Below are 12,477 nucleotides of genomic sequence, written 5' to 3'. Positions count from 1 at the left end.
ATGTTATTACTTTTTCAGATGTAGGTTAGATATAAAATCATAAACATAAAATAAATATAATTAATTCATTACACGTACCCAAGATATACTTTAGAAAAAGTTTATTTTAAATAAGCACAATTAGCCTTATTATGCAGATGCTTATGAGAATTAATATTTTTCTCATAAAAAATGTTAGGGTTTATTTAATTCACTCAGACATTCATGATTCAACATAGAGCATTCTTTCTCTGAAAGTGGTACCAAGGAATATATTATGAGAATGCATGCATGTTTTTTCTGTTACCAATTTTTGAGTAGAGGGATGCATACACAACCTAGTTTCTTTTCATTGGAATCTAGATGGTTTTAATCTCCACACAATCACAGGAGAAATAAGTTGTTGATGTTGTCATCAATATAAAACCATCAGTAATTCCTTGAACTTTTCCTTTTAGGATTGAAGAAATGCCTCTCAAGCTTTTGAGACTGACCGGTTGCTATCACTGACCTTACATCTACATCCATATCTGTCATATTGTTTTTTATCAATTTTCCTTTCAGTTTTAATATTCATAGACTAAAGTTTTAAGTAAATCTCTTCTCATACTTTTGAAAACTTTAATTGTTTTTCTCTAGAATATCTAAAGTCTCACTGTTTCTTGGACAAGTACAAGCATAGAAAACTCGTACTCAACACTTTAGTTGCACTCTATTAGAATGCAGTGCATTCTATCTTGATTCTACAACCCTTGTTAACAGTGACCAATATTTCACTAGCTGAATGGCAACAGACATGACCAATTAACCAAATAAATTATTCCTTTCTAGAACTAACTACCTAAATAAATACATTAAAGAAAATAATTATATGAGTGAGTAAAAAGGGAGTACATATGGACAATAAGTAAAAAAGAAATGAGAAATGTTTCGTTTCAACTAAGTTTCATTTCTTCGTCAAAAGCAGTTGTAAGGGGCTGGCCCTGTGGTGGAATGGTTAAGTTCAGCGCGCTCCACTTCAGCATTCCAAGTTCACATGTTTAGATCCCAGGCACGGACCTACACCACTTGTTAGCCATACTGTGGCAGTGACCCACATACAAAATAGAGGAAGACTGGCACAGATGTTAGCTCAGGGCTAATCTTCTTCAAGCAAAAAAAGAGGAAGATTGGCAGCAGATGTTAGCTCAGGGTGAATCTTCCTCAGCAAAAAAATTTAAAAAAAGGAGTTGTAAGAGATTTTTTTTTTTAATTTCAACTTCTGTTATTGTTGCTATACCATTAATTCTTTTGGTGTAAAAAACAAAAATATTCAAAATAAAAAGCTTACTAGCACAAATAACATAATCATAAGATTCATTATGTATTGTTTTGCATTTTTCCCCAAAAGAGGTTCAACTGCTTTATTAAATCTCATTAATCTTCAGATGTTTTTACCTAAAAGAAAAAACTTCACAGGTATATACAAATTTCAAAAAGACTCATAACTTCAAACATATTTATATCATCAAATTAAAATTTATACATTCTAATTCTTGTTTAAATTTTCATCTTCCTAGATCAGTAGTTCTCAATTTTTTTGGGGGGGCGTCTCTCAGGACTCCTTTACACTCTTAAAAACTGATACCCTAAAATTAGGCTTTTATTTATTTGGAACTTATCTATTGATATTTACCATTTTAGAATTTAAAATATAAACATTTTTAAATATTTACTAATTCCCTTAAAAATAATAATATAGGGCCAGCCTAGTGGTGTAGTGGTTTAGTTCACACACTTCACTTCAGCAGCCCAGAATTTGCGGGTTCAGATCCGGGCACGGACCTACATACTGCTCATCAAGCCATGCTGTGGGGGCGTCCCACATACAAAAAATAGAGGAAGATTGGCACAGATGTTAGCGAGAATCTTCCTCAAGCAAAAAGAGGAAGACTGGCAACAGATGTTAGCACAGGGCCAATCTTCCTCACCAAAAAAAATAAATAATTAATAATAATAATATACCCCATTACGTGATAACATAAAGAATATGAAAAATAATTATAATTTTTACAAGTTTAGTGAGAATATTATTGTTTTACATTTTTGCAAATCTCAAAGTCTGGCTTAAATGAAAATTGCTAGATTCTCATATCTGTTTCTACATTCAATCTGTTGCTATACGTTTTTTTGCTTAAAGCAGATGAAGAAAATCTGACTTCACACAAATATGTAGTTGTGAAAGAGATGAGCATTTTAACAGCCCTTCAGATAATTAGAACTATTCTATAATATTACACCAAAAACTCAACAAGTGGTACTTTCTCGAAGATCAGTTGTAATGTGCAACCTAAAACTATGTATCAATGAACTTTCTGTACCCATTCCAGTAACATCTACTGGTCTATCCTGCATTTTGACTGGATCTTTTACCCGTGCGTCATTTTGTAACATCTTGCATTGATCACTTAAAACAAATTATATATAAATCAAATTATATAAAAATAATAAAAATTATCATGTTCTGTATTCTATACCATTAATAACACTTAAAATTATTCACCCATCATGTATAATAGATGTTTAATTATCATCTGAGTACCATTTACAGTTGAGGCATAAATGTTATGTAGTAATAAAAGTTAAAATGGAGTACAGAGTACAACAGAACTCTCCTTATTAGAGATAGTCTAATAAAAGCTAAGATATTTCTCCTGTCATGTTCACAGTGGCCACTCATCCAAAGCCACGGTCTGGACAGATAAGCCAACACAGGAGTACAGAACAATGGACTCAATATTAAAGGCACTTTTACCTTGCTGCATCCTATTTCCTCAAATTCCAAAACCTTCCCAGTCCAAGAGCAATAAGTTTTCAAAATTTTTCACAGGCCTGTCTCAAATTCCTATAAATGAGAATATATTATAAAATACCTTATTTCATCAGTGTCTGGTACTTTTGTGTACGGTAGAATGGCTCGAACACGCCTTCTATCTTCTACTGGCTAGAAACCATAAAAAAAAGATACTAAATATAAATAACCTTTTATGTCAAAGTCAAATCAGGTATGTCCACACAAAGCCAATAAAAATCCACATAATAAACTCCATAGGATTATTCAAACTATTTTTTAATGAGGAGCTAAACACCCAAAACCTAGAAATGTTTGTCTTGTTTTTGTTGTTCTTTTCATAGAAATTCTTTTAATAGAATACTCAATGTATTTACCAAGTAATATGAGTTATCATTTAATCTTAAATAAACTACACAGAACATACAAATTAACCTTTCTCTGATGAGGTAGAAGGCATTTCAGAATCTTGCAACAACTTTAGCATTAGCACTATGATATCAGTAATTACTCCTCATTCATTCAAAAATATCTGTTAGGCTATCACCATACAGCATTATATAAAATCTAATAACTTATATACAAAATTACAGAAAAATTACTTTTTCTTTTTTTTTAAAGAAGTAGTCAGTTTTGCTCTGACACTACAACCAGAATTAAAATTTAATACAACAAATACTTCTTGAATTATACTATAAAAAACATCACAAGAAAATGAACAAGAGCTAACCCCATTAGTAAAGCAAAATAATGAAGTTTTGAAAGATATTTTATCCAAGTTTTACTTGCCTCTGGCGGTGCAACTGGATAAAGCAATTTTTCTCCTTTAAGCAAACAGGAAACATGACTGTAATAACCTATTAGGTCTGATAGTGAAGAAAAACGTCTTCCACCAATGTAGTAATCTCCACACATAGCAATAATCCTATTGGTACAAGAAAAAAAATAAAGTGTAAACAAACACCTTTAGAGCCAGTTTTGAAGACCGATTTCCATAGAAATTATAAACCATAATTTTCAAACTCTTTTCCTTTAACTGCATCCCTTATTAAAATACCACTTATTAATACCTTCACCATATGTAAATTACTTAAGATTATTTCTTTTAAAAATATATATGTATGCATTTGATATGAAATACATATGACTTATAAACCTCAATTACATAATTCATTAAAATATTTGTAAATCCATCCTCAGATACCTCTTTCCACTTTCTATATCTAAGACTGAACAGCATTTTAATAAGTTTTCTCTGGCTAAAAGTAGCTTACAGATCTCTTGAAATATTTACACATAGTATAATAATAATTTCACATTCTACATCTGATATGATAGTATTCCTAAAGCTTATGTTAAAATCTAAAAATCAAAGGTATACAAACATTTTATCAGTTAACATTATAGGCACTAGATGATTTTTTTTCAATGTCTCCCATAAAAATGAAATCAAATACAATATATATAAATATATGTATACGTGCAGACTTTGATACCTATACTTGAAAATCTACATACTTAATTGAAATGAGTGTTTGCAAAGAGTTTCAGAACAGTGAAGTAAAATGAATTAAAGGGCACACACTTTGACTCTTAAACACTGTTTCTTATATTTTCTGTTACTCCGTAGTCTATAAGTATACACTTCCTTTATTTCTGCTTTACCACTCAAAGTTTCTTTGTAATTCTTTATACTTTAAAAGTGATAGTTATATTTGGGATTAGCACAGTAAGACTAATAATAAGATTGTTTTTAAACAAAAATGTAAACATTCAATAATATCTACTCTAAATCACTGATTAAATCATTTACCTGAAAACAAATTTCTTTCTCCATTATTTAAATGTCACTGAGTCATTCACCTTTACTAAAGCAGATAAGTTTATGAATACTACAGCAAAACAGCTATATTACGTAGCCTCATAATATTACTTACCTAAAATGGTTGACAACATTTGTCTGGCTAAGAAATGAAAGAACAAAGGACCCTGGCCTCCGATCACTCTCTCTTATAAGGTAACTTCCAGACTTCCCTGCCTGCCTGAGGCGTTCTTCTGCTATGGTTCTATCAAGTTTTCCATGATACCACCTAAGGGAAAAAAATTAAGAGATTAGAATAAAACAGCAACCATAAAATTACTACTGGTAGTTGAAAAACATACTATTAGAGGTTTTAAATACCTACATGTAACAAACATTTACGTTTTACTCTGAACCAGTTATGCCAATTTTAACTCAATTATTTTAACTTCTCAATGTGTTAAAAAAATTCATTTACTTAGTTTTTCATTTGTTCTATAACCTCAGGCCTAATCATCTCACATACAGACCTCTTCCATTTCTGCTCATCTCTCTACCTCCAGCATTGTCTATCTGTTCAAATGCAAACACTTATTACAATCAAATCCTTACTTAGAAAAATAACAATAAGATGGACAAATGGAAATGAATGATTAATACACTGCCCCTCTGTATACTAAGGAATTAAGACTTGACATAACATGGCACATGGTACGTGTGAGAAAATAAAACTTTATTCCACTTTAGTGTTTGTGCCCTGAAACAGGAAAACAGAATGACACTATCTAAAGGCTACTGTTCTAATTTCTTACCTAAACATGAAGCTGATTATTTCTTTTGGTCTTAAGATGATCTACTCCATAACCACACATTTGAACTCAACTCCTCAAATTTACTTAACGAACACGTGGGAAATAAATAATACTTTTGTCCCTTTAACTTTCCTGCTCTCAACCTAACTATAGTCTACCTACCATACTACCAGATGATCTCCTTAAATGACTGGCTATAACTGTAGCATCACTCATGCTACCAAACTATGTCTATAAAAGTCTCAAGGATTGGTACAAACAGAGGCATGCTTAGAAATGGATTGGAATTTTCATATGGTCATGGTAACAAATCTACAAAGTAATTGCTATGAAATATTTTTACACTTTTAATATGTTAGTCATCCAATCTTATCCTTTGGTAATTATAGTCTATCTTGAAACACTCAGAGGAAAACAATAAACATTTATCTTACACTGATATTTAATATCTAGCCTTAAGTCAACAGTCAAAACGATTATGCTACTATAACTATTTTTGTAAGCCTGCTGCAATGAAAGCTTACCATTCTTGACTCCTTAGCTTAGTTAAAAAGAAAAAAACTTAAAACTTCTCGAAAGAATTATTTTTAGTTTTCTTCTAAAAACCAACCCATTATTCAGAAGTCTGTGCTTAAGACTGAAATAAAATAACGAAAAACTTAATCATGGAGCTTCATTATAACTTAATACAAAAAACATAATTGTAAATTGTAATTCCTCTAAAATTCTAGTCTTCAGTTCAAACATTATCTTTGAGGTTATTGACAAGTAAATTTAACTCCCAAGAGCTGTTTTTTTATCTAAAAGGAAAAGTTTAGACTAACGATCACTAAAAGTTCCTTGAAGAGCTAAAATTTAATGATACGTAATCAGGACAAAATTTTGAAATTCCAGGCTAAAAGTTTACTTAGTTGTGAAAGTATATAGGACATCCTTAGAATAGGAAACTGGTACATTCTTTACTACCTAAAGTAGTGGAGCAATCCTACAAAGCAGATTTACACACCGAACAAAGACAAAACTAAGAACAATTTTAAGCAAAGTCCCTATTTTTGTGTACTTAATATTTGTTAAATTTCTGTTGTGTTTTATGCAAAATGTCAGGAATAAAAGATTTTATTTAATCTCCTTCATCTTGTGAACTCACCATGAGATGATACACAGAGGTACATGAGGCATTACGATTACTAATTTAAATAAATACCCGACTAAAGATCTTTACTGATATACAAAAGATATATTTGCGATTTTTATTTTTTACAGCTATGTACTTTCTGTAAGACCCTGGCATTAAAATAGGTATTCAGTTCAAGACAGCAACATTAATCTAAATAAACAACTTTGTTTCTTGAACATTAGTTAATTCTCTTTACGTCAAAAGCTCATAAGCTTCAAACACATAAAGCAAAACATGTCAATTCTTGATTATGATTATAAATTGAAATTAAATTATCCAACAATAGGCTTATGAGCACATATGCTGTTGAGTTTGATCCTCAAAAAGTGTTAAAACATTTCATTGTACAAGTCTCTGGCTGTTCTAGAAAAAAACTGAATGGTATTAATCAAAACTCGCTTTCTTGAATTATCTTTATTATTTCACTCCAAATTATCAAGGTGAATCATAGTAACAAGAATATTTTAAATGTGTCTGCACAGATATTTTAAAGTTACTATTGAAGCATAAAAAGCTCTTCAATTAAACTGTCATCATATGCAATCTTTATCCCATTTAAAAACTTGGAAATCAAAAAAATCAGTATCATACTAGGTAAAAGTAATTTTATTAAAATTGCATATAGCATCATGATATGCAGCTAAAACAAATATTTTCTAAATAAATCACAAATCCATTGTGACAAGATTTGATTCAAATAATTCACAGATATTCAGAACCTAGGTAAAGCTCTATATCCATTGAGCACTAATCCTTGGGTTTACTCTAAAACAATGTCTCTCAACCTCTTTTTGATGAACATAAAAAATTTCACATAACAGGAGATTCAGAGTCTCAAAGGGGGCAATTTCTCATAGAGAATCATTACGTATTCTATTTAACCACAGCAGCAAAGAAAATGCTGTCTACCTTAACTTTCTGAAATCTGTAATATAATTCATTTTATATAAAAAATAACTTGGAATATGCCTTGTCAAAACATACTCCCATACCAAAGATATGACACTTCCCTAGAAAAGACCCTTCCCTAGTGGATATTTCGTCTAAAAGATTCAATTTAACAAAAATGCTACACTTTCTACAGATAGTTACGGTAGCATCATTACAAGGAAATGAAAGAAAACATTTAATCATCCCCTCTATTTCTCTAAGTCTTTACAGTCAAAGCCTTATTATCTCTCTTTTTTTATATATATATAATTTTATTTATTTATTTTTTCCCCCAAAGCCCCAGTAGATAGTTGTACATCATAGTTTCACATCCTTCTAGTTGCTGTACGTGGGACGCGGCCCCAGCATGGCCGGAAAAGCGGTGCGTTGCTGCGCGCCCGGGATCCGAACCCGGGCCGCCAGCAGCAGAGCACATGCACCCAACCGCCAAGCCACGGGGCCAGCCCTATTATATCTCTTTAAGGGTAGTTTTGCTGGTGATTGTTTTCAAATAAGTAAAAAAATCTTATGCAACTGGAATCTAGAATACTTCAAAGGAACACAGAATAACTGAAGTGTCGTATTAGGGTATGAGGATATTCTGAGTGTAACATGAAATTACCAAATACCTACGGGCTCCATCACCTAAGTCAAATTTTTTACTCTGCTTATATTTGTGGCAGTTATAACTCACAGACAGTACCTGGCACATAGAAATACTAATTTGAAAAGTATTTGCTGAATGAAAGAAGTGTCGAATCATAAAACATAACGTTGGAAAAGACTTCAGAAGTCTAATCCAAACGCCCTGCCACTGTAAAAAAAAAAAAAAAAAAAAAAAAAAAGTCTTCTTCAATGTGCACACTAAGCAAGTTCTGCTCTTTGAGGACTGCTAGCTATGTCTGAAAAGAATATGAAAACAATTTAGGCTGACAGACCTCAAAGAAGGATGGCTACACTGACACCTCCTAAACTTACTAAAGAGAGACTGAGGCAAATTACCAGAAACCTCCACAACTATAGTCAAGTCTCTACATTTTGACCTCATTACCACGACTTGTAAAATAAGGACAATTATCTCCAGTTCAACCTCAGAATAAATTAAATATTTGTCCTAAACTCCTTCGAAAAAATATAAAAATGAAGAAGTACTATAAGTCTATATAGTTAATGGTTAAGAGTAAAGACTCGGGAGGCACTGCTTGTGTGGGATCCTAGCTCTGCCACCTGGCTGTACAAATGCAGGCAAATTACTTAATTTCTGAGCCTCAGTTTCCTCATCTATAAAAGGCATATAATAACAGTACCTATCTCATAGAAGGCTGCCTTGATATTATTAAATGAACTAACAAAAACATATACATGTAAATTATGAATATACATATAAAAGACTGCAGGACTGATTACTACAACTTCATCAACGAAAATCTCAAATTTTATGACTGTTGCATAATGGATGATTAATTTTTAGATCATCCAAGTGCCAATTATCTCCCTATTTTCCAGTCTTGTTTACCTTCCATCAAATTTTGGGAAGGGAACAAGAGAAACCAATCTCTGTTTCTGCGAAAGCATTGATTTTAAGAGGAAATTTCTTTTCCCAAAACTCCTTTTTTGGACATTACAGATCATACACATTGATTGGGGCTGCAGGCACCAAGATGGGGGAAAATGGCAGGTCATTTAAGAAGTAAATACATTTTTCTCAGCTAGCTTTATAGTTTCTTGTTGAGAAATCTTACAGGCAGATATGGAGTCCCTTGATTTCATTTTCTTAGAAACTACACAATCAGTTTATCTAAAATATAACATCCAAGGTGAAAACTATACATTTAATAAGTCAACAATAAAAGAGACAAGTTGGACAAGCTACAGGAATCATTTTTATTTTTAAATTTGGAATCACATGAACTTTTTCATAAACATATACTGTATATTGGTGGAGCACTTCTGAGGTGCCTTAGAAGTGCCTTTGTACTTTTTACCCTGTCTCTCCTGATCAGGAAGAATAATACAGAACTCCAGGCAATGAGAAAACCATCTGGTGTGAATACAGACAGACACCTCATTCAAACTACACAATTATTTAAAACTAACTTGACAATCCTAAATGGAAACTACCTACTACAGTAGAAAACAATTAAAATAGTGCTACCATCAACAGACTTTCTTCTCCTGAAAAGGAAACTAAATTGAAGTTCCCAGCAGATCACTTTTACTTTCCACTATGTTATGTCACTGAAGGCATCAAAGTCCTTACAGAGAAACATATATGCAGAAATCCAACTGCAAAGAAATCTCTGGTCACCTGAATCACTTAGAACTCTGTGTGCCTGATCATACCACACACTTCTAAAGTTCTTCTGTAACTTTCAAAAGATTTAGACTTTCTTACAATGCTTGTCCTTTCTGAAATTAAATTGGTTATTTCAGGCTGATAAGACATATACATATAAATTTGCTAAAACTAGTATAAATCTCCTAAAGCCACCACATTTCCTTTTAACAAACATAGTTCCCACAGTCATACAGTCTGAACTGACAGTTAAGAAAAAGAAATTGACTTTTTAAAGTGAAGGGGAAAGTAAAGAAAATATACCTTACACTAAGTCATTTTATTCTGTCTTTTCTTTCATATCACTATGCAGAGAAATTAAAGTTTGGTCACTAGTAAATTAACTTGAACAAACACTAAACTAAGCGTTATAGGTACAATACCCCTTAGACCAACTATATCACTTCAACTTGAGAAGAAATACTTATATGTATATGTTAGATATCTTGAGTATGTTTGTGTGTTCAGGCAAATATCAAGTGTGTGTGTCTGTGTGTGTTTATATACGTATTTAGTTATATATCAGATCAAATTAGCACAAAGCAAGAGCAGAAACTTTATTTCCTTTTGCCACAGGTAACATATTTACAGAGTCCAAAAGAGGTTTCAGTTCTGTGAGAGTATTTCTAAAGAAACAGCACTGTCACATGTTCTATCTACCCAAAAATTCAATCCACTCAGACTAATATACAAAAGGTGGGAACCAATACAATACTTATATTGAACTGCAATCAACCAAGATAGTCTCATTCTCACTACCCATCACCCTAGAAAACAGATAATGAAGGGAAGAAAAAGCCACACCTTCTCCAAAAATGTTATGCACTAATCAAACATGTTAAAAAAAAAAACAAAAACAAGTAAAAGCACAATACCTACTAGCAGGAGGCTAACATCAGTCACTAACTTACATCCTCAATTTCTTATATCTGTGTAATTTCACTCCTCAAAAACTACCAATTCTGGGGCTGGCGCGGTGGCATAGTGGTTAAGTTCGCGTGCTCCGCTCCAGCGGCCTGGGGTTCGTGGGTTCAGATCCCAGGTGCAGACCTACACACTGCTCATCAAGCCATGCTGTGGTGACATCTCATATACAAAGTGGAGAAAGACTGGCACAGATGTTAGCTCAGGGACAATCTTCCTCAAGCAAAAAGAGGAAGACTGACAACAGGTGTTAGCTCAGGGCCAATCTTCCTTACAAAAACAACAACTACCAATTCTTACAGTTGAGTTTTTCTTAAAACTTCAACAATTACAGTGTCATACCTGTAACTAAGTGTATGAAAACAAGGCAAGGAAATGACTTGTGGCCATCTGGTCCGACCCATCGCTGCAACACAGTTGTAAGCTACCTTGAAGCAATCCTTTACTTAAAAAGAAACTGTTTTTTTTTTTTTCATTTCACAATGCTCAATCTAAAACTTTGGCGGGTATGGTGATTCAGTGGCTACCTATTGAAACTGAAACATTTTTTAACCTGTCTTTTAAGATGGACCTTTAAAACACTGAATCTGAAGGCGAAAAGCAAACTGTAGTATAACATTGCCTTTTATTTAGTCCATCTCCAACAACTAGATGCCAGGCATTGGGCTACATGGTAGAAAAACAAGTTAACACCACAGAACACCACGACGGAAGTTTATGATCTAGTGGAGAAGAGAGACAAAACAGGCAGTTGCAGTCTGGTGCAGTAAGTACTGGAATGTGGGGGCACAGAGAAAAACATCAGTCTTAGGGTTTTAGTGTACACTTCCTGAAAAAACTGATGGCTATACGGAAACCTAAAAGATAAGCAGTAAGTGATTCAGAGAAAGCAAGGGACTGAGAAGGTGAGAAAGATGTCACAGGCAGAGGGAAAGCTATACGCAAAAAAAGTTTATATATACATATAGGAACATGAGAATACTTTAAACTTTCAAAAAATACTTTACAAGTCTAATTCTTATCAGATGAAATGGAAAGAATATAAACTTTGGAATTGGACTAGATTTACAAGCTTACTTGCTGAATCAGTTTTTCAAACAGAAATATATCTCAAAGAACATTTTAAAAGTTCAAAATACTCTCAGCTCTATCCTCTCATCTGGTCCCAGCAATTAGCTATGGGGGTAGAGCGTGGGGACGCATATTACACCACAGTACTCAAAAGTTCTCCACTATATGCCCATTATAAGTCCCCTATATCCCAACCAAATTATATTTATTCATTCAACAAATATTTTTTAAGCACCTACTAAGTTTTAGGTACTGTTTTAGACATTGGTTTTCTCCCTCTTTCTTAAGGTGTTTCTTCCCATATAACATTTTTTAAAAATGAGGGTGAAAAGATTATGCAATTTAGCCAAAGGTCATCCTACAATTAAGGTGTTTTCTATGGGTTTTTTCCCTTAAAATTTTCTATTTATTTATTCTTACTTATGGAAATATCAGTACCTCCTCAGCTCAAACTATAACCTCTTTGAGGACAATTCCCAAATCCCTCTCTCTAAACCTGGCTTTCCTCCTAAGCTTCAGGCCTAAGTTAACAAGTACCTGATAAGGATCTTCACCTTAAGGTGAATATAAAATCAGCAACTCCCCCCAAACACACACACACACACACACACACACACA

General features: G+C 32.9%; 1 protein-coding gene across 1 annotated transcript in view; it reads right to left on the bottom strand.

The window, feature by feature from the left end:
- RASA1 (RAS p21 protein activator 1) overlaps window positions 1–12,477 on the bottom strand; it is a 96,547-nt gene that overhangs the window by 49,619 nt on the left and 34,451 nt on the right. Inside the window, exons 2-4 of the mRNA XM_058527181.1 lie at window positions 4,747–4,899; window positions 3,595–3,734; window positions 2,892–2,958 (exon numbers count right to left, since the gene is read on the bottom strand). Coding sequence (XP_058383164.1) covers window positions 2,892–2,958; window positions 3,595–3,734; window positions 4,747–4,899 — 360 coding nt within the window. The remainder of the gene's footprint in view (window positions 1–2,891; window positions 2,959–3,594; window positions 3,735–4,746; window positions 4,900–12,477) is intronic.

Source organism: Diceros bicornis, chromosome 1 (genome assembly GCF_020826845.1).
Source record: "Diceros bicornis minor isolate mBicDic1 chromosome 1, mDicBic1.mat.cur, whole genome shotgun sequence".
NCBI lineage: Eukaryota > Metazoa > Chordata > Mammalia > Perissodactyla > Rhinocerotidae > Diceros > Diceros bicornis.
The sequence above is the reverse complement of the archived record's forward strand: the minus strand, read 5'-3'. Positions and strand labels throughout refer to the sequence as shown.